Genomic DNA, 19,751 nt, shown 5'->3' with positions numbered 1-19,751 from the left:
TAAATAAATTAAAGTATATGAATAATGAGCTTGGGAAAAAAATTCATAAATAGAAATCATATTTTCATGGGAGGAAAAAAAAAATACTTATCTTATGGGATAGAATGAAAATTTTGGCCATGCAATTAAATCTTCTTGCTTTTTCTTGAATTTGTATTAAATATGAATAAATAAGTTAGTGAAATATGAAAAATGATAAAGATAAAATGGGACAATATATATAAAAAATAATAAAAATAAAATGGGACAATTAATATGGACAGATAAAAATGAAAATTTATAACTTAGACAAATAAAAATGAAAAATTAGATAAAAATAACAACTAGGACATAATAAAGTAAAGGAAGAAGGGTGTGATAAACTTTACAAAATATCATATTGTACATACAAGAAACGCGTGTTGCTAAAAATGTTATTGATGATCAAACTAGTATAGAAATGAAGCGTAGTCTCATGTATTTTCACTCAACAATTTTTCTCTATTTTGTTGAACAAAAACGTCCAACCTATCCATTGAATTCTCTGAGACGAGATTACATCTCTCTCTTCTCCTACACAACCCCTCTACCTCCTCCACCACCCCATCCACCTCCGCCTCTCCTCTCTCCCTCATCTTCTTGCTCATCTCCTCCGCCCTCCGCCTCACCCCCACCCCACTCTTCTCCACCACCACCTTCCTCACCACCCTCGCCACCTCCCCCCTCTCCAACCTCCCCGCCCTACTCCTCACCACCTCCTCTCCTATCCCCACCTCCTCCACCACCCTAGCATTCAACGGCTGGTCCAAATGCATCGGCACCGCGATTATCGGCACCCCACAATACGCCCCCTCCATCACCGAGCTCCACCCGCAGTGGCTCATGAACCCCCCCACGCTCTCCCGCGACAGTATCCGCTGCTGCGGCACCCACCCCTCCACCACCATCCCCCTCCCTCTCACCCTCTCTACAAACCCCTCCGGCAGCTTCTCCCCCACCGTCTTACTCTCTCCCGCCGGAAACCTAACCGCCCACACGAAGCCAACACCGCTCATCTCGAGCCCGTGCGCTATCTCTTCCATCTCGTTCTCCGATAAGAAATACTCGCTTCCGAAGGAGGCGAACACCGTCGACCGCTGATCTCTCCGATCGAGCCATTCCACGATCATGTCGTCGTCGACATCTTGTCCTACCTCTTGAACAAGAGGGCCAACCGGCACGAATTTCTTCTGCGTCAATTTCGACAAAAGATCAATGTATTTCCCTTCCATCTCTCGAAATGTTTTGATCAAGACGATCTCCGAGGATCGCCGGAGGCAGTCCTGAACCCTAACATGGTCCTCCGTGTCGCTGCCGGCGGAGTTCACCAAGCGGTTGAAGATCTCGTGCTCGTTCTCACGGAAGTATATCGCCGGGAAGGGATAACCGGAGGCGCCCCCGAGCCAGTGGTGCGCGAGGAGAGAGATGGAGGCGGCACCGGTGGGGAAGAAGAGAACGGCAGGGATGTTGAGGGCGGCGGTGGCCTCCTCGGGTGCCCATGGCATGAGGAAGTCGTAGAGGACGAGGTCGGGCTTGAGGGTGGTGAGGAGGGTGAAGAAGGTGGGGCGGGCCTGGTCGAGGGCCCTCTTGAGGGGAGCCATGAGGTGGGGCGGGAGGCCGTTGGTGGTGTGGTGGTGCAGGGGGAGGTCCGGGGTGGCGGCGATTTGGAGGTCGACGAGCTTGATGGAGATGGAGTCCTTTGGGGAGAGATGTTTGCGTATATGATCCAGATTTATTTGTGAAGAACAAATGTAGGAGACGAAGTTTCGTTTTGCTAAGGATTTGGCGAGCTGTAAAAAAGGTGAAATGTGGCCATGAGCAAGCCATGGCAACATAAGAACTCTAATGCTTTTACTACTTGTATCCATCTAACTCTTTTTTGGTAAATTGAGGAGGAAGAGGATTTTGTGTATTTATGTGGTGTGGCCGGAGAAAATGGCTTGTTTTTTGGACACGTGGCAGGTGCATAAGCTATGTGAGAGTTGGAGAAAGGTGGGAGAAACACCTAATTAAGAATGGATAGGGCCTAAGAATTTGGATTTTTGGAGTTTAGTAGGAGGTCCTTCAGATTAATACTACAATGAATTTGGATATACACAATTCATGATGCATGCATGCATGCGCCTCACAAATTAAATTTACACAATATTTATTTATGGTCATCTACCTTAATTTGGGTTCAAACTTTAGCGTACTAGAAATTCTACACTGGACTAGCATCACAAAATTATTACTACATCAATTTATGTCCAAACCAATATATATTTTTGCTTTGCCCTCCTTCAATATATCTACTAAAAATAGAAAAGGGGCATGTTTGTACTATACTATCATACAACTGAAGAAACTATTCATTGCTCAAATTAGCCATATACAACATATGCATCAATTATGCTCTCCACATAACTAAACAGGCTGATGAAAGTTGATGGTGCTACAATCCTATTTACTACAACAAACAAAGATGTTCACTCCCAGAAACTGTTTCTTAACGTATCTAAATAATTAAGGTGAAAAGAAGCAAAAAGAGTTATGTAATAATCCACACCTGCCGAAAGGAGCAATTCAAGGCTACCGGTACATGCTTGGTCCAGCATGTCCATCATAGGAAGACAAGCGCATGAATGGCGGGAGCCCCCTTTCGGAGCTCAGCAAAGTTCTTGAAATATCTTCCTCGTTCGAAGGAATATTGGGAGCTGAGATATGCGGAGAAAAAGGATACAACTCTTGAGATGGTGGAACAAGAGGATTCAGATGGTTAGTTGAGGTAGAGGGGCTGGGGTCGCCTCCCCGTAGCCAAGGCTGGCTGAGAAACCTATGCGGAGGAGATGCAGCAGACCTCGTTTCTGGAGTTAAGCTTCTGGAGGAAGCAGTGTGGAAGAGGTCACCTGATACAGCACTTCTTGGCTCTACATATGGTACGGTGAGGAACCTATCAGCAGCATACTCATAGGGAATATTGGTTAAGCTTGGTCGCACGCCAATGCCGGGATTGACACTAGCAGTTGCGTCAAACACATAATCCGTTGGCAATCTGAAGAGGCCTGGGGTACCGAAGGGAATCTGGAAGCCATCCATTGTTGTTGTATAGAAGTTGGGAGGTTGAACGACATTGCCAGACTTTCCTTCTGCTACCTGAGGTGAGCTACTTAGCTTCTCACTCAGTGATAGCTTGGCACGCTGGAGTGCTTCCAGAACAGATCCTAAACTACTAGAAGTTTCTTGAGGCACGACTGCAAGCTCGAAGGATGAAGAGCTCCCAGAGAGTAGGGCACTATTCCCTGTATAAGATGGAGATGTGTTTCGCAGCGCATGTTCAATCTGACTAACTGTGGGGACATATTGTTGGGGTCTGTGTCTGGATGCCTCATCTGCTGCTCTTCCTGAGAGGTCTTCGAGACTTTTCTCTGACTTAGGGAATGAAAACTCGGATGCTAGAGATTCAGGGGCAGCTATGTTGGTGCTGTATTTCTGATCCCGAAAGCTTCCCTTGTCGTCGTCTGCAGTAGGTGGTGAAACTTTAGAAATCTGGGTGAGTTCACCGGCATGAGCATTCGCTGGCTGTTCCTTTACTTCTTGATTGTCTGAATTCAATTTCCCAGCAGCAACCGACTGCTCAAGTGACTTTGCCTCGTATAGTTCTTCAGTCATATCCGAATAGTTACCAGGATCACATGAATCCTGGTGGTTATTGGTGAAAAGGAATTGTCAGAAAAAATTGAACAGTACATAATACAGTTGTTATGAAATGCAAGACTTGCAAGCGCAACTAGAGATGGGGAGAAATGGTTTCAGAACTAACTATAGAGCATATAAACAATATAGGGAAGAAAACATTCTAATAATGGCATTGAATTGGTATTCTTAAATTGTCTCTATATCCTTGGATCAAACCATTCAAACCAAAATGCAACCCAAACGAAGATGGCAAAGGAGAAAGTAGTCCCCCAAAAAACCATTATGAAAGATGACATTTTGATGGATCAAAGTAGACATAAGGTGCCCAAAAATTGAACTGGCCAAAACTAATAAAGCATACCTGTGTGCCACTGTTATTCTCTCTGAACTTCTCTTCCCAATCTCTTTGGGCCTTCTCCTCTTCTTCATATCGACGGATGAGCTGTGCCTGGTGCAACAATGCACTTTCCATGTCTTTGTCTTGTTCCGGTACATTAATATAGTGGCCACTATTTTTTTGGTTTCCAGTACTTCGCCCTAATAATGGGTCTTTCCCATTAGCATATCCAGAACTCTCTGGTGATGCAATGGCCTTGCCATCAGAGCAGTTTGAAGAGCTTTTGGAGTATGTGGTCTTCTCAATGCCGTCATTCTGTAACTCTTCTACTGATCTGGCACCACAAAATAGAATCACATCGTTATTGATATCTGAGGAACCTTATTTTCAGCTCAAGCAAATCCCAGAATTAATAACAGCATGTGGCTAGATGAGATATAAAAGTGATGCACAGATAGCCAAAAGAAACAGCAGATTAAAAGAAAGGGCAGAAAATATGTATTCTCAGCTATACTTGGTATTGCTTTGTTTTGATTGTCCATTTTAGTTTTACCAAAACATCTATTATTACAATTGAAATATTCCCAAAATAAAATAAGCATACATCATTCCATGTATAAACTTCATAACACCTAAGAACATCACACTTCTCCTCAAACACCAAAAGCAAAAACATAAATAGCCAATTTTATCAAACTAACTGTCTGATACAGTGGATTTTTCTTTGACCCGATCACTATACTGAAAGGTTTGTTAAAGAGTCCATTTTTTCATCTTTTACTAATTATGTTCAAGATTTTCTCAAAGTACATTCTATGCAATGTTTACCCCCACTAAGATGTTAGAACTAACAGCTAACGCCCGTTCGGATTGAAAGATTATATCTCATGATTGAATATTATGTTTGGTTCATCAGATTGAATCTCACAACTTAATCCTATTTGGATAATCATATGATAATGAGTCATAGCAACCGAATAGCACTTACGTGTATTAAACCTATGACTCTAATCTTAACTCCATAAGCAGAATAAGTATCAAATGTTGGAAGGAACTGCATATTGAAAAATCATGGAAAGCAAATACTACCTAGTGTCTCTGCGCCTTATCCTACGACATGATTTACCGATCCTTCTTGATGATGAACTATTGGATGAAAAACTAGCTCTTCTCCTAACGGGATCAATGTATCTCTTCTTTTCAAGGGAATGCTGGGAATCTCTAGTACTTTTCCAGGACAAGTTTCTACCAGTTGATGGAGAAGATTCAATTTCGGAACTGGAATATGCCTCCTTTTCATTATTTATTAATTTCAAGTTTGTTGAAGTTTCTTCCATCTTTAACGAACCATTACAAGCCTCAAAGTCCTGTGAGTTTCCCTCATGCTCAGAAGACGAATCAAATTCCTCAGATACATCACCTATTTCATGGTTTTTCAGAATTACGAGAATATCTGATGTTGCCTTTTCAGCCTGTTCTCTCTGAAGAGATACAAACTTTAGATGCTCTTCAAGTTCTGCCACCTGCATCGTATTTACAAGTTTAGAGAGAACCAATTGTCTAAAATGGTAGGACGACGGAATGAAGAGGTGCATTCACATCCTAAAATCCATTATTAGTTGTAGTCAACAAGATCCGTGGGAACAAATCACTAGCCTATTTTGAAAGTATTGAACTCATTGCATTTTTATATTGCTATTTTCATTCCTCAAACTCATAAAATGGGTGGAAAATGCAAACCAAAAAATCCATGTGACAGCCAATGAAGTAAAAAAGAACATAAAACTTGCTGCAACTCACCCTATTGGCCAAATCACGGGCTCTTTCCCTCGAGGTTTTTGAGACAGATCTTTCAGATAGCAATCTTGCTCGTAGAAATTCGATTGTCATTGAATCTGATTTTTCCATGTTATCAGTTTTCCTGACAAAGTAACAGTTGAAAGGATGAGTTCGCGCATGTTACTATAAACTTTCTTTCCTTTTTCCCCTTTCTTAACCTAAATACTGAACAAGCTGGAAATTAATTGCCTCTAGCAGTACACTGCTGTAAATATATGAAAATGACAAGGCCAAATAATTATACCACCACAATGAAGGATGAGGAGAACAACGGAAACCTTTTGCTACTTTCTATTCTTGACCACTTAACATTTATGCAGTTTCATATTCTTAGCAAAAGTGATCCAGAAACATCAATATCCTGATCCCTGAGCTACTAAAACAGGTAGATCACACAAAAAAGTAACTTTAATTTCCATATACAATCTATACATTCATTCGAACGAATATGGGCCCGAAAACTAGCACAGGACAGCACATTGATTAGTTAATTCAAACTCAGTTCATCATGGATTTGGCCATTGAATTTATTGAACATGATAATCACGGAAACTGCCGTATATCGTTAGTTCTTCTATAAACAGATACAGCTCACAGGTTATACAGAAAATCACAAAATGCGTTAATCACCGAAATTTACAATAGAATCCCCCAAGGCCACCGCCACCGGTAGCATAACCAGCTAAAAATATCATAAAAATGAAAAGTAAATATATGGAGTACCTCTGATCTCGATCTTCATTCGCAGAGCTTGACATTTTCGAGCTCTCTCAGCATCTCGAAGTAGTAAAACTACAAAAACAGAAATACTAAAAAAATATAAAGAGGGCAAACGGTATTGGTAGTAGATTTGATCACCACATTGAGAGAAGATAAAAACCCATCAAAATTGTGATGAAAAGAACCAATTTTTAAGCCAATTTCGCGTTCTTTAACCTTAAGACGCACGCTGACCACTGAAGTCAGTTGAATTCGCATAAAGTAAAAGTAGGTCGAGGGTCCTCCATCTTCATTCTATTGTTTCCGTTTATTTTCATCTCCTGGAATTCAGTACGTCTATCTGATCTCAATAACGAATCTATAAAGTTCAGCTTTGTCGGAAATTGCTTTAATTTTTTCTTCATTTTGTTGGAAGCACACTAAGTTCTGCACTATAAAATCTAAGTTACTAAAATAACATCAAAATTTTCACGTCACCACTACTTTTATAAGTATATTTTTATAATTTTTGTATCATCAAATAAAATAAGTTACTAAAATAGCAACATAAATTTAAGAATGTAATATGAAAGTCTTAAAATAAATGTAATTTTAGAATTAGAATTACATTTTTTTCGTGATTTTCTATAGAATATATGAATTTTAATTTTAAATATAATTAATCTAAATTTAAATTAAATTTGCTGGAAAAAAATTTAAAATGAAATGCATTTGGGTAACTCTTAAATAGTAAATGAAAGAGAAAGTTAAAAGATAGTATATGAAAGTTGTGGATGCTATCCTAAATAGTAGTAAATGAAAGTTGTGGATGCTCTCTCTTAATTAAGAGATAGAATAAAATACCAGATTACAAATGCGAAAAATGTTTCATAATTTCGGAAAAAAATAGAGAGTTGCATATGGTTAGAAAAAATATTGAGAAAATACTGGGTTACCAATGCAAAATGCATCATAATTTCTCCAGCTTTTATTATTTAATTTGATAATTTGCTATAAATATAATAAAGGTATATATTCAACTAACTAGACTATTTTAAGATTATCTCAAACTATACATCAAAAATGAATTTTGGTGCAGAAATCTTCTCTAATCATATGCTAAATTCAAATTTATTTTTAGTATTTTTTTTAAATAATATTATATTTTAATGTGACATATATTCAAAAATAGATTTAAATTTGATGTAAATGATGAAAGATAGTCTAATTTTGTCCAAAACCAAAACTGCACCCATTTTGGAAGGTAGTCCACGGGCATTCAAAGAAGTGAAGCAGCAATAACTTCCCTCGTCTCCAACGAGTTTTTCACTAATTTTAAGCCCCTCTAAAACCCGTAATTCACAACAAAACCCCAAATTCTGCCGCAAAAACGTACTATAAACATTTGGTGGATTCACTTCATCGTTACTATCCCTCACTTTCCAACTCCATTTTTGCTTGCCTCACTCTGATTTTCTCTGTCTTCTTCTCGCCTTTTTTTGATGACAAATTAGGGCTTTTTTAGGAAAAAAAGGTGTGACTTTTGAGTTAATGGAGGCCGTGCCCGGTGTTACTTCCGCCGTGCGCAATGGCGGGGTTTCTTTGCCGGCGATGTCGGCTTCTGTCTCATTTGAACCTTCCCGCGAGGAGTGGCGCGTTGTATCTGAGCAATTGGTTAGAAGCTCCACTAACGAGGTGAGAACCTGCTTGTAATGATTTCGCCTTAATATTCGGATTAGGAAATTTTTTATTTGGGAAAAATGAACTGAATGTCTGGCAGTTAGTCAATGCTCTGTTCCGGTTTAGTTTTCTGGTTCTAGGAGTTCTACTTAGGAAATACTAATGTTTGATGTAACACTGCACTAAATTTGGGTGTTTTAGCAAACCCCCTCTCTCTCTCACTCACACACACATTCTATATATTTGTATGTTTTATGGCTGCATGCACAGGAGTTGGAGCGCTCAACAGTAGGTCGATCCGTTGAGAGATTAATATACGAGGTGATAGTTATGTTCTGCCGAGCTATTTTCTTTATTTTCTTATTATTTGTAGTTGGTTACATTGTTGCAGCAATATGACGAAGAGGAAATAAATGTGTGTTCTTACGTGCAGGTGCAGGATGGCAGAAGGTCTCTCGATGTTGATTTTTGCTCGATTATTATAGATGGGGGTCCGGACAACGATATTTTGCAGCAGAGACTTCACAATCTAGTGGGAAAAAGGGAGGATTTGCACAACATGGAGCTTGAACTTCGAGCCCAAATATCTGCAAGATCTGAAATTGTGAGATTGCATAATACATTTGATGGTCAGATAAAAGAGCACATGAATGCGAATGTCAAACTTCAGGTTTTGTATTTATTTGTTACATTTTACATAGAAACCTTGATGTATGCATATTGCATTGTGACATGACATTCATGACTTTGTACATTCTGGTGCTTATTTGTGTGTACTTGCTAAAATTTGGGTAAGGTGCCATCCATGTGGGCAGGACACATGGATGTGTGCTAATAATTGATGTTCTAGCTAAACTTGGAAGGTTGGTTGATTTTCTAGGAGCAACTGCATGAAAAGGAACATAAGATACATGAGTTGGAGAGATGGATGGATGAAAAGGAAAGAGAATTGCATGCCATTAAATTGGACAATGAAGCGGTTAGTTTGAATACTTGATATTTTCTTTTGGATTGGGACTCTGCTATTGGTTCACGGTTAACATCTGAGTCATCTGACCTTCCCTCTTGCTAGCAGGCGTGGGCCAAAGAGGGTCTTTTAAGGGAACAAAGCAAAGAGCTCCAAAGCTATATGTATTTTTCTTTAATCTTTACTGTGTCTTTGCCTATTCTTATTTGTATTTTTCATCTAGATGATATTAGTAATCACGTTTCTTGCTTATGCAATATTTTTGTTGCATGCTTCATATTCTCAGTACTTGTTTGGAAGTGGTTGTTCTAACATAAATCATAATAAGCTATACTTTAATGTTTTTCTCGCTATTGTTGCATCATGTATAATTGTGAGATCATCTATATTTGTTTTCATATCATACTTGTTGCCTAACAATTTTTAAGTGTCTTGCAACTACTATATGTATGTCTCATATTCTCACAATTCTTTGTAGGAGAGAGAGGGATAATGTCGAAACGGAAAGAGCACAACATATCAAACAAATTCATGATCTTCAGGAACATATTCAAGAAAAAGAGCGCCAGTTTCTTGAATTGCAGGAACAGGTTTCTTGATTATTTTATAGCATGCATATATTTATCTATGCAACATTTTCTCATTATGCTTTGTGGAGCACCTGTATAATCACTATTTAGCTGCTAGCTTCTTTAATTTAGATTGACAATTATTATATTTGTGTATACACTATGGGTTTGGTCTTGTTAACTTACACTTGTCTGTTGGTGGTATCACCGTATCAGTTTTGTTTTTGTCTTCGTGTGTGTGGGGGATGCTTGATTGATAGTTCTGTCAAGATGTATTAGTTCGTTCTCTAGATGAAGTTTTTATTCGACGCTGGGCAGTGTAAGTTTCCTTTTTCTGTTGCAGAATAGGATTGTGCAAGAAAGTGCAAGTTTTAAAGATGAGCAGATAAGGGAGGCACACACTTGGATATCTCGTGCTCAGGAAATTGATGCATTGCAAACATCTGCCAATTACACTTTACAATCTGAACTGAGAGAACGAACAGAACAGTATAATCAGTTGTGGCTTGGTTGTCAAAGACAGGTGCTTAAAAGGAAACAATCATAGTAGAAGCCATTTACAAAATTGGTTGTTCTCATTTTTTTGTTGTTACTAAATATTATGCCCTGCTGTCAGTTCGGGGAAATGGAAAGGCTTCATTTGCATGTACAACAGCTCCAGCTTGAAATGGCTGATGCAAGAGAAAAGAGTGGAAGTCAATCAGATGTATCTCACGTGTCCCATGCAAATTCAAACGATGTGTCTCGACTTGAACATGTCAATGGTATCCAGTCGGAGGTGAATGATAACAACTCACCCTCTGTAAACACTGGTAGCTTAGAAAATGGCAATTCTGAAACTTCTGGAGGGAGCACTCTCATACTGGTAAATCTGCGGAGCTTCTTTTTGTTGGTCCTTTTCCTTATAACCTTCTCTATTTGTGTTTTTTTTTTTTTGGAGTTAGAAGTTCTATACATTGTTTGCATGCATAGTAACTCTGTAAATAGCATTAGAACTACAGCTTTGCTGCCATTTCTTTTAGTTCGTCCTACTGGCACAAGATTTTGCAAATCATAGATCCCAAAAACTTTCCATCTTTGGATAGGAATTGAAAAGGAGGAAGAATTCCTGCCTTTTCTGTTTGACTAATTTTGCTCCCTCTTTTTTCTCTTTTTAACAGAATGACCAAGTTAATAGTGTTGCATTTGCTCCATCATCCCTATTTGGTATGCCGACCTACCTTCCAACTGCATTGCACCCATTTGTAATGCTTCAAGATGGCGTATCCCATCCATCACAAGTCACACAGTCGTCGCCTTTTCAGTCATTGCAAAACTGGCAAAGCCAACAGGTAAGCGGTTTATTGGAATTTTTTCTGGTCTCATCAGTTGCAATTCTATGTTAGCTGATTCTGTGCATTTCTTTGTTCTAAGTCTCTTTCAGATGGCGAACACATTCCAACACACAACCACTATCCTGAGCAAACTGAAGAAAATTTGTCTAGGGCAGGTTCTCATTTTCACCATGAAGCATTAGCAGTAAATGAGCATGTTCATCAAACAAACTATATGGATGCTTCCCAGCTAGATGCTACTGATTCTGTGGTTCCATCACCAAATGGAGAGGTAGAGGTTGGTAGCTCAAAGATTACTCTTGTACCTTGGCTTTGTTGCTTACTTTTATGGCTTTACATATCTTGTTTATAACTATGTCATGCGTTTTTAGACGTATTATTCTATAGATGAGAGCCATGGTAAAGCCAAATCTCAACTGAACTTGCAGGAATTGTCATCTCAGTTCCATGAGGCGCTTAGAGTGGATCGCCATGTTATTGACAATGACACTAAGGTTTTTTAGCACACATGCAATTTACTTCTGCATAATCTCTTTTCCGTAGCCTATGTGCTGAAACTTATGGTCTTGAATCTGAACTTGATTCTATGTTTTAGTCTTCTTTAAAACTCAAATTGATTAGTACTACTACTACTACCACCACCTCAGGAGAAGGAAGGCAAACCTGTAACTAGTCACAGTGTGGACTACAGAAATGCAAAGATGGAAAATCCTAGTTTTACAGTCAATGCATCTTCACCAGAAGGACAAACTCGTGCTGTTAATTTTAGTGAAACAACCTCAAGTACTGCCTTAAGTGATGCTTCAATCATTGCCTTTGCTTCCATGGGTCAGAAAAGTAATATAGCTGGAAATCTTGGTGAAAGTTATCAATTGGATGAAAGAGCATTACTGGCTTCAATAGCTCGTGCTATAGGATCTGGTGGCAGGACAAGAATTAGTACGACTGTGAGTTAATTTATTTGCCCTCACTTCATATTAGTAAATGTATGTACTGCTAATGTTATTTGTTGCTTGACATGTCTTTGAACAGCTTCCAAATAGACTTGGGAAAATGCTTGCACCTCTTCATTGGCATGATTATAAAAAGAAACACGGGAAGCTTGATGATTTTGTTGCCAGTCATCCTGATGTAAGTCCCCCCTTATTCCTTATATTTCAACTTCTTGGGTAGATGATTATTCAGTGTGACTGTTACCTTGCTGTAGTTATTTTTGATCGAGGGAGACTACATTCAGCTTCGAGAAGGTGCACAGAAAACCATAGCAGCCACAGCAACTGCTGCTAAAGTGGCCGCTGCTGCTGCAGCTGCTCCATCTTCTCTTTCATCACTGATGCCTTCTGTAGCAGTCACTCCCATGGCACATTCCCACAGATCGAAAAAGGTCTCCTCTTGAATTTTTTTCTGTAAATTCTAACAAGGCCCCAGTTTCATAATTTTGAAGTTGGACTTTCAAATGTGTCTGATCTGATCATCCTACTCAGTTCTCAGCAATGCAAAGTCAGAACTTGAACAGAAGCACCTTTCATGTTGCTGGAGGAGTCTCGAATGATATGTTGAGCAAATCAAATGATCATGCAGAACCGACGAGCTCTGTTACTATGGGGTCTACCATGTTGACAACTGGAAATGGAATGAGCCCTGACAGAATTGGTCATCCTCAAAGCAAAGGTCCATTTCAGAGGACTGGCATGAGCATGGCTGGGCAAAAATAGAGCAGGTCTGCACTTTATTAAAATTTTCCAATTATAATCCCATCATTAGAAATAAAGTCTTACTACTATACTCTTTCAGGACAACTGGTGCTGCATCAATTCCCAGAAGATAGTAAGTATATTTATGTTGAATTTGCTCATTCATTTCCTGGCTACTCCTCGATGACAAAAAATATGATCCATTCACATAACTCATCATTTGCATATGATCCAAGGTCACCAAAAGCGTGCACCAAATTAGTATTTGGACTTTCAATCTAATAAAATGTCTATTAGGTTTGATTCCACATGGATCCACTCATCACCTCGAAAAGATTTTTGACTTCCATGTGCAGGATATTTTGGTAATTTAAGTGACAGGATGACTAACTTTATGTGCAACCAAACCAAGTGGACAAAGCAGGATGCTGAAGCTGTAAAATGTCAAGTTGAAATATGCCTTTCTGCTTATCGCCATGTCAATGTGATTCAAGATAAAAGTATATATTGTCGACCGTATATTCTCTTAAATTTTTTTTAAAAAAAACTGGGCCTTTTTTTTAATTGGTGTCAATGTTTTTAATTTTGGTGATGACTAAACTGAATCCCCAACCATAGTTCAATTTGGACCAAATTTTATTCTTGCGATCTGACATCTCTAACTAATCTTGTTAACAAATCTAAATAAATCAAAGCAAATCCTAATACTTAATATAAAAGATAGATAATGATATATGGATAACTGAAACGTATTAGAACGTATTTTCCCTTATCCTAAGTCCTAATACTGGCTTGGCATGAACATAGATATCACCTTTCTCCTTCGATTGCCCTTGCATTAATGTAGCAGCATTCACTTTAAAGCTAGGGGGTTGAATGAATTCTCACACCAACCTCGAATTTGCTTTGAAAGTTAAGAAGGGAACTCACGACACCTCTCATAGAGGGCCTAATATCTGGAACCATTTCAGTGCATTGTAAAGCAATATCCACCATCGCCAGTGCTTCTTGCTGCTCCTCTCTCTCCCAGTGCATTATTTCTTCATCCAAGATACCGAAATTATAGTTGCAACCATGTTCTGTCGTCTTTACCCAGGAGACAATATCTAAGCCCTCATCAAAGCTTGGATCCACTGGTAATTTTCTGCACACAAGCTCCAGTAGAATTATTCCATAGCTGTATACATCGCATTTATCCGTCAACCTTGTCGCATATGCATTCTCTGAAATCCAAATTTAGTAAGACTTTATGAGGTTATATTATTGAGGAAAAAAACATTTTGAACACAAAATTGTATGAGTAGCATACATAAAGATTAGCTGCTGCTTACCTGGTGCTATGTAGCCAAGTGTTCCAACAATTACAGAATCTGTTTCGTTTTCATCAACTTCAGAATCCAATTTTGCTGCCCCAAAATCTCCAATCTTGGGTTCAAATTCCGAGTCCAGCAGTACGTTGTCTGATTTGACATCCCTGTGAATGATTGGAGGTACACAGTCATGGTGAAGATACGACAAACCTTGAGCTATTCCAAGAGCAATACGGCATCGCTGCTCCCAGCTCAAAGCTACGCGAGGTAGTCTCTTGTGCAGTAGATGATAGAGAGTGCCCTCAGGCATGTATTCTGTAACAATGTATCCATATCCATTTCTGATGCTGTAACCTCCCATTCTAAGTATATTTCTGTGTCTGACTAGGTTCAAAATTCTCATCTCTGAGTTGAATTTTGACTCACTCAGATCCACCTTCTTAATTGCCCACTGCTTTTTTGATTTCACTGACTCTGCTCTATACACAGTCCCATGCTTGCCTCTTCCAATCACATGCTTATCACTCCAACCTTCAGTTGCACGAAGAATATCCATGAAATTCAGATCTTCTGGTAACTCTTCATTTCTTGATTGATGGTACAGCAGATCTTGATGAGAAGATGATGGGGTACGGTGCCAAAAACGAGTTAATAACGTGTATATGGCTGCAAGAAGGCATACTGTCAAGAAAAATGATCCAATTATTATACCCGCGAGGACTGGACCTCCTGGATGTGCTTTCTTGTGACTTCTGCAGTTGCCGCCTTTCATGGATGCTAGACAGAGTCTTGGATTTCCCAGAGTCGTTCTGGGATCTGACTCCAATGCCTTTGCCCAAACAGATGGAATTTGGCCTGAGAGTTGGTTATATGATATGTTCACAAATCGAAGTGATACCATATTGTCTGCTGATGGTAACTCGCCTACGAAACTGTTGTTTGAGATATCAAGAGTCTGCAACATTTTGAGATTGCCAATGCATCCAGGGATTTCTCCAGAAAACTTGTTAATACTCAAGTTCAGACTCTCAAGATTTTCTATTCTACTCAGACTGCAAGGAAAATGACCCCCAAGCAAATTGTTCCCAAGCTGCAGCTCTAGCAGGTTTTTGCTACTAGAAAAAGCCTCTGGAATCACTCCAGTTAAATTGTTGTCTTGAAGCTGAATGATTGTCATTGTTGATGAAGAAGGATCTGAAGCGGGACACCTCCTGCAAGTTGATTCTTGCTGAGGTCTAGTATGTCAATTTTTGGACAACGACTCAACTCGGCAGGAATTTCTCCTGTCAATCTGTTTGAAGAAATATATAGTTCTACAAGATTTTGAAGCTCCCCAAATTTCTTTGGTATTGAGCCTGAAAACTTATTCTCTGAAAGATCAACCAATGAGAGATTGCTCCAGGAAGCAAATACCATTGGGATGGTTCCTTCAAACATGTTTCCTCGAATATTAAAATATTCAATGCTGGATGAATTTCCCATGTCATTCGGTATGCTTCCTTGCAAACGATTGTTTTTGAGAGAGAATCTAATCAGGGACTTACATTTGATGATTTCTGTGGGGAAACCGCCTGTAAATTTGTTGTCATCAAGGATGAAGTGCCAAAGACGGCTGCCAGAGCATGCAGCACTTGGAATTTCTCCAGTGAACTGATTTCCTTTAAGATCCAAGATAAATAAACCAGGAATATTCTTGCCCAGATCTGATGGAATCTCGCCTTCTAACTTGTTTAGAGACAAAATAAGTTGTGTAAGGTTTGCCAACTTGGTAATTCCAGGGGGTATTCTGCCTGTCATACGATTACCAAGAATGCTGAACACTTGAAGAGATATCAAACTGTCTATGCAATGTGGTATAGGACCCTCAATCTGATTGTGATTCAGCATGAGATACTCCAAATTCCGTAGGCCACAAATTTCAGGAGGAATAAATCCACTGATGTTGTTTTCACGTAATATAATATCGACTAGAGAAGTGCAGTTTCCGATTCCTGGTGGTAGAGGACCACTGAGCTTATTTTTATCGAGATACATGATCTCCAAGTTCCTGAGATAAGAAACTGAAGCTGGAATAGGACCAGTCAAGTTGTTTATAGATAAGTCTAGGCGAACAAGCTGATCCAATTGCCTGATGTCTTCAGGAATCCTCCCACTAAAGCTGTTGTTCCAAAGCACGAGTCTCGTTAAATTTCTGAGACTCCAGAAGGACATAGGAATTTGCCCTTCAAATTTGTTGTGATCCAAGGACAGTCTTTCAAGCTGCATCAGCCCCTTGAAAATATCCTGCTCAATCACTCCTCCAAGATGGTTACTAGATGCATTCAGTACTAGGAGATCATGACAGTTGCTTATGGATGATGGCAAGGGACCATGGAATGAATTTTCAGGCAGCTGCAGTTCAAGAAGCGAGCATCTGGACGGAAGATCAGGCAAGGTTCCATTTAATTTATTCAGAGTCAAGTAGAGATATCTCAGACTCTGAATAGAAAACAGTTGACTTGGAATTTGACCGCTCAGTGAATTCTTCTCCAATGAAAGAAATTCAAGACGTTTGCATTGCCCCACCTCAGCTGGAATCATGCCGGATAGTTTGTTGCTGCCCAAGTTGAGAGCTAGAAGCTTCCCTGGTTTGAAAACATAAGGTGGAATTGGGCCTGACAGGTGATTGCTGTTGAGATTAACATCGATGAGCTGACTGCAGTTTCCAAGCACAGCAGGAATGCTTCCACCGAAATTGTTGCCACTGAGATCAACAAGAACCAGATGAGGAACCTCACACAGGAATGAATACGAATCCTCTAGAACCCCACTGAGGCCGTATCCCTTTAGCTCCAGTTTTTCCACGCGAAAATCAGTTTCATTTGAGTAGCAAGAAACACCAGGCCAGCTGCAGTGAGCAGAAGATGAGGTGGTTTGGTTCCATTGCAGGAGAGACTTTGAGGTTTCTGGCAGACTGTTACGGAATTGGAGAAGCTGCAGCGCAGCTGGAGGCTGCGAAGCAGATGGGATTGGGACAAGGAACAGAATATAACCAAGATACAGAAGAAGCATTTGGTAATCTTTTATCAATCTGCTTTTGATTTAGAGAATTCGAGTGCTGGGCTGTGTTTAGTTCTGTTGGATTGTGTGTATGTGTATATTGATCATGTGATGAAGAACCAGCGAGTCTGAACATGTTTGATTTGTTTGGTTTTGAATATTTTAGAAATGTTTGTGAGAGTGATGTTGGTCCAAGAAGAGCTGCTATCATTTAGTATTTTTTAAGGTTACAGTATTCCATGAGCTCGCCATATTATAAGTTACCCACCCATGTGCTTATTGTTTTATATTTTGGCTGCAACGTCCAACTTTTTGGCATCTTATATTTGTTGGTGGGTTGGACTTGGGGAGATTTCAGAATATCATGGAAATTTTGTGACATATTTAGAGGGCTAATTGGGTAAACTGTCTAGAGAAGTTTTCAACTAAATGAATATATGCAATGACGCGTATGGTATCACAGTATTTTCCAAATTGATTTATTGTAGTACATGCTTGGTAAATTATGCTTATGTTCGAATTGACTATTTTTTTTTTTTTTTAAAAAAGGTAAACTAAAAGGGGTTGGGAATTGGGAGAATAATGCAGGAGCTCATGTGCAGTGGTATGTATAAAACACAACAATTCCTACTATGCTTCAAATTCAAATGGCGCTGTAGTTATAAAATTCTTCCAACTAAATATTCCGGGAAAATTGCACCATACATACCAAGTGAGGTGTTCCAAATAATAATAAAATTCTTCCAATTAAATTTTACAGAAAAATTGCACCATACATACAAAATATTTTATTATTATTTCAATTTGTTACAAAAAGTTCAAGTTAACATGTATCATTAAAAAGTTTTGTTGGTGTTTAAACTAATACATTTTCCTTAATTCATTAACACCGATAATTATTTTATTAATCCAAGTAAAATAATGAAAGAAATAGGATTTACCCCCAAGAAGATGAACCATCACTCAGTAATACTTTCCAAGAATTGACCGCTCCAAAAAATATTCTGGAACTTCTTGGTAAACTTACTAGACTTTGAAGCATATAAAATTCTCACTTATGCTCTATTAAAAATAGTACTAGGAATTTAGTTTTTTGTTTAAATTCTCATCTTTTGCACTTTGTCTTTTACATTTATACTCAACAAGTATCTCTAAGGAATATTTTATTTATTTTAGTTCTTGGATGAAAATTTTTAGTTTCCTTATTTTAATTAAATTATTGAAGAACGTGTTATTTCTCATGAATGAAGAATTTGAAGTGAAGATATAAACATAGATATAAACAGAATAATTAACTGTGTTAATGAACTAAGGAAAATGTATTAATTTAAAACACTACCAAAACTTATTTGTATGATATCAATTTAAAATAATAATGAAACATTTTGTATATACGGCTTAATTTTTCCAAATATTCATCAGTAAGTAGCAGTAGAATATAAAATAAGTACTTTTTACTGTTATTTATTAGAAATCATGCATCCTTTTGGATTTTTTAAAAATGTTTTAGACATTTAATTTATCATATTAGAATATTTATATTTTTAATTTAATATTATTAGTATAGAATCCTTACGATTTTTTTTTACTCCAAATGCGAATCCTTACGAATTAAAAATACTTAGTGCATCCACAATGGGACGCCCTAAGCGACGCCCTATGCACCGCCATGTCAGTATTTTATCCTCCTCCTATTCCACATGCAGTGGGGGGACTATAGCCCGCCCTAAGCGACGCCCTAAGCATTTTTCTATTATTTGAATATTTAAATACTTCAAAATTTGGAAAACTAAAACTTCATTTCATTAAAATTCAAACATTACAATACGAAAAAAAAATTACAATTTTCCAATGGCGGCGGTTGCGGTTCCAAACTTCTTCAATCATGCATGAGCTGAGTATGGTCTTGTTGGTTGCGCATTGAGGCCTGTCGCTCTAGAACCGCACCGAAGCCAGTCGGTAATCCTCGAGTGACCGGCGAGGTCTCTGTGCTGGAGCTAGATCCGGCTTCATCATCCACCCAATTGGTGACATGGCCACGTTCTTGTTCGACTATCATGTTATGCATGATGATGCACGCACACATGACGTCGGCGATGACTTCCTTGTACCAGAAACGCACCGGACCTTTCACGATTGCCCACCGCGATTGGAGCACCCCAAAAGCCCGCTCCACATCCTTCCGCGCGGACTCCTGCTTTGCCGCAAACAAGACTCTCCTCTCACCAATTGGGCGGCTGATCGTCTTCAAAAAAACAGGCCACCTAGGGTACATGCCATCGGCCAAGTAGTACCCCATATGATGTGTGCGGCCGTTGGCAGTGAACTGAATGGCCGGGCCGCGACCCCTGCACTGATCGGCGAATAGGGTGGACGAGTTGAGGACGTTGATGTCGTTGTTCGACCCGACTACACCAAAGTAGGCATGCCAGATCCAGAGGCGGTGGTCAGCGACGGCTTCTAGGATCATCGTCGGGTGGCTGCCCTTGTAGCCGCTAGTAAATTGGCCTCTCCAGGCCGTCGGGCAGTTCTTCCACTGCCAGTGCTTTCAGTCGATGCTCCCTAGCATCCCAGGGAAGCCGTGCAC

General features: G+C 39.2%; 3 protein-coding genes and 1 pseudogene across 10 annotated transcripts; 1 reads left to right on the top strand and 3 right to left on the bottom strand.

The window, feature by feature from the left end:
* Window positions 1–262: 262 nt before the first annotated feature.
* Window positions 263–1,937, bottom strand: LOC125223195 (UDP-glucosyltransferase 29-like). The gene has a single exon (XM_048126217.2). It carries the CDS (start codon window positions 1,884–1,886, stop codon window positions 453–455), a length of 1,434 nt encoding a protein of 477 aa, XP_047982174.2. The 5' UTR covers window positions 1,887–1,937; the 3' UTR covers window positions 263–452.
* Window positions 1,938–2,351: 414 nt separating this feature from the next.
* LOC125223194 (uncharacterized) lies at window positions 2,352–7,004 on the bottom strand. Of its 2 annotated transcripts, XM_048126216.2 has the most exons (6): window positions 6,809–7,004; window positions 6,596–6,664; window positions 5,834–5,954; window positions 5,123–5,556; window positions 4,058–4,367; window positions 2,352–3,699 (listed from the first exon to the last, which is right to left on the bottom strand). In XM_048126216.2, exons 2-6 carry the CDS (start codon window positions 6,628–6,630, stop codon window positions 2,590–2,592), a joined length of 2,010 nt encoding a protein of 669 aa, XP_047982173.1. In that variant the 5' UTR covers window positions 6,631–6,664; window positions 6,809–7,004; the 3' UTR covers window positions 2,352–2,589. The 2 variants fall into 2 exon arrangements, with proteins under 2 accessions (XP_047982173.1, XP_088913686.1); XM_089057560.1 differs by lacking the exon at window positions 6,809–7,004 and having other exon boundaries at window positions 6,596–6,801.
* Window positions 7,005–7,855: 851 nt separating this feature from the next.
* On the top strand, window positions 7,856–17,487 carry LOC125222651 (uncharacterized). Of its 6 annotated transcripts, none has more exons than XR_007176595.2 (19): window positions 7,856–8,266; window positions 8,522–8,572; window positions 8,685–8,921; window positions 9,132–9,230; window positions 9,327–9,382; window positions 9,697–9,808; window positions 10,131–10,310; window positions 10,404–10,652; window positions 10,948–11,118; window positions 11,201–11,398; window positions 11,550–11,615; window positions 11,769–12,068; window positions 12,154–12,252; window positions 12,329–12,505; window positions 12,606–12,841; window positions 12,916–12,948; window positions 13,787–13,951; window positions 14,210–14,392; window positions 14,733–17,487. XR_007176595.2 is itself a non-coding variant. In XM_089062509.1 (17 exons), the coding sequence occupies exons 1-15, from the start codon at window positions 8,123–8,125 to the stop codon at window positions 12,834–12,836; spliced, it is 2,370 nt and encodes a 789-aa protein (XP_088918635.1). In that variant the 5' UTR covers window positions 7,856–8,122; the 3' UTR covers window positions 12,837–12,841; window positions 12,916–12,948; window positions 13,729–13,851. The 6 variants fall into 6 exon arrangements, 4 of the variants coding, with proteins under 4 accessions (XP_088918635.1, XP_047981339.1, XP_047981338.1 ...); XR_007176597.2 differs by having other exon boundaries at window positions 14,730–17,487; XM_089062509.1 differs by lacking the exons at window positions 14,210–14,392; window positions 14,733–17,487 and having other exon boundaries at window positions 13,729–13,851.
* LOC125222652 (uncharacterized) lies at window positions 13,566–17,176 on the bottom strand (annotated as a pseudogene). Its single transcript, XR_016134465.1, has 2 exons — window positions 14,147–17,176; window positions 13,566–14,038 (listed from the first exon to the last, which is right to left on the bottom strand). The product of XR_016134465.1 is annotated as an uncharacterized LOC125222652 (transcript).
* Window positions 17,488–19,751: the final 2,264 nt, after the last annotated feature.

This window comes from Salvia hispanica, chromosome 1 (genome assembly GCF_029641045.1).
Source record: "Salvia hispanica isolate PSC_SH4W2 chromosome 1, Shi_PSC_v1, whole genome shotgun sequence".
NCBI lineage: Eukaryota > Viridiplantae > Streptophyta > Magnoliopsida > Lamiales > Lamiaceae > Salvia > Salvia hispanica.
Note: the sequence above shows the minus strand (reverse complement) of the source record. Positions and strands in the feature narration are given on the sequence as shown.

What these genes read in the sequence shown, in the direction of transcription:
- LOC125222651 (XM_089062509.1), top strand. Translation starts at nt 8,123, where the DNA reads ATGGAGGCCGTGCCCGGTGTTACTTCCGCCGTGCGCAATGGCGGGGTT. An exon ending in CACCAAATGGAGAGGTAGAG is followed by an intron (nt 11,399 to 11,549) that starts GTTGGTAGCTCA and finishes CTGAACTTGCAG; the next exon opens with GAATTGTCATCTCAGTTCCA. An exon ending in TTGTTGCCAGTCATCCTGAT is followed by an intron (nt 12,253 to 12,328) that starts GTAAGTCCCCCC and finishes ACCTTGCTGTAG; the next exon opens with TTATTTTTGATCGAGGGAGA.
- LOC125223195 (XM_048126217.2), bottom strand. Translation starts at nt 1,886, where the DNA reads ATGGATACAAGTAGTAAAAGCATTAGAGTTCTTATGTTGCCATGGCTT.
- LOC125223194 (XM_048126216.2), bottom strand. Translation starts at nt 6,630, where the DNA reads ATGTCAAGCTCTGCGAATGAAGATCGAGATCAGAG. An exon ending in AATGAAGATCGAGATCAGAG is followed by an intron (nt 5,955 to 6,595) that starts GTACTCCATATA and finishes TTACTTTGTCAG; the next exon opens with GAAAACTGATAACATGGAAA. An exon ending in AGAATAACAGTGGCACACAG is followed by an intron (nt 3,700 to 4,057) that starts GTATGCTTTATT and finishes AATAACCACCAG; the next exon opens with GATTCATGTGATCCTGGTAA.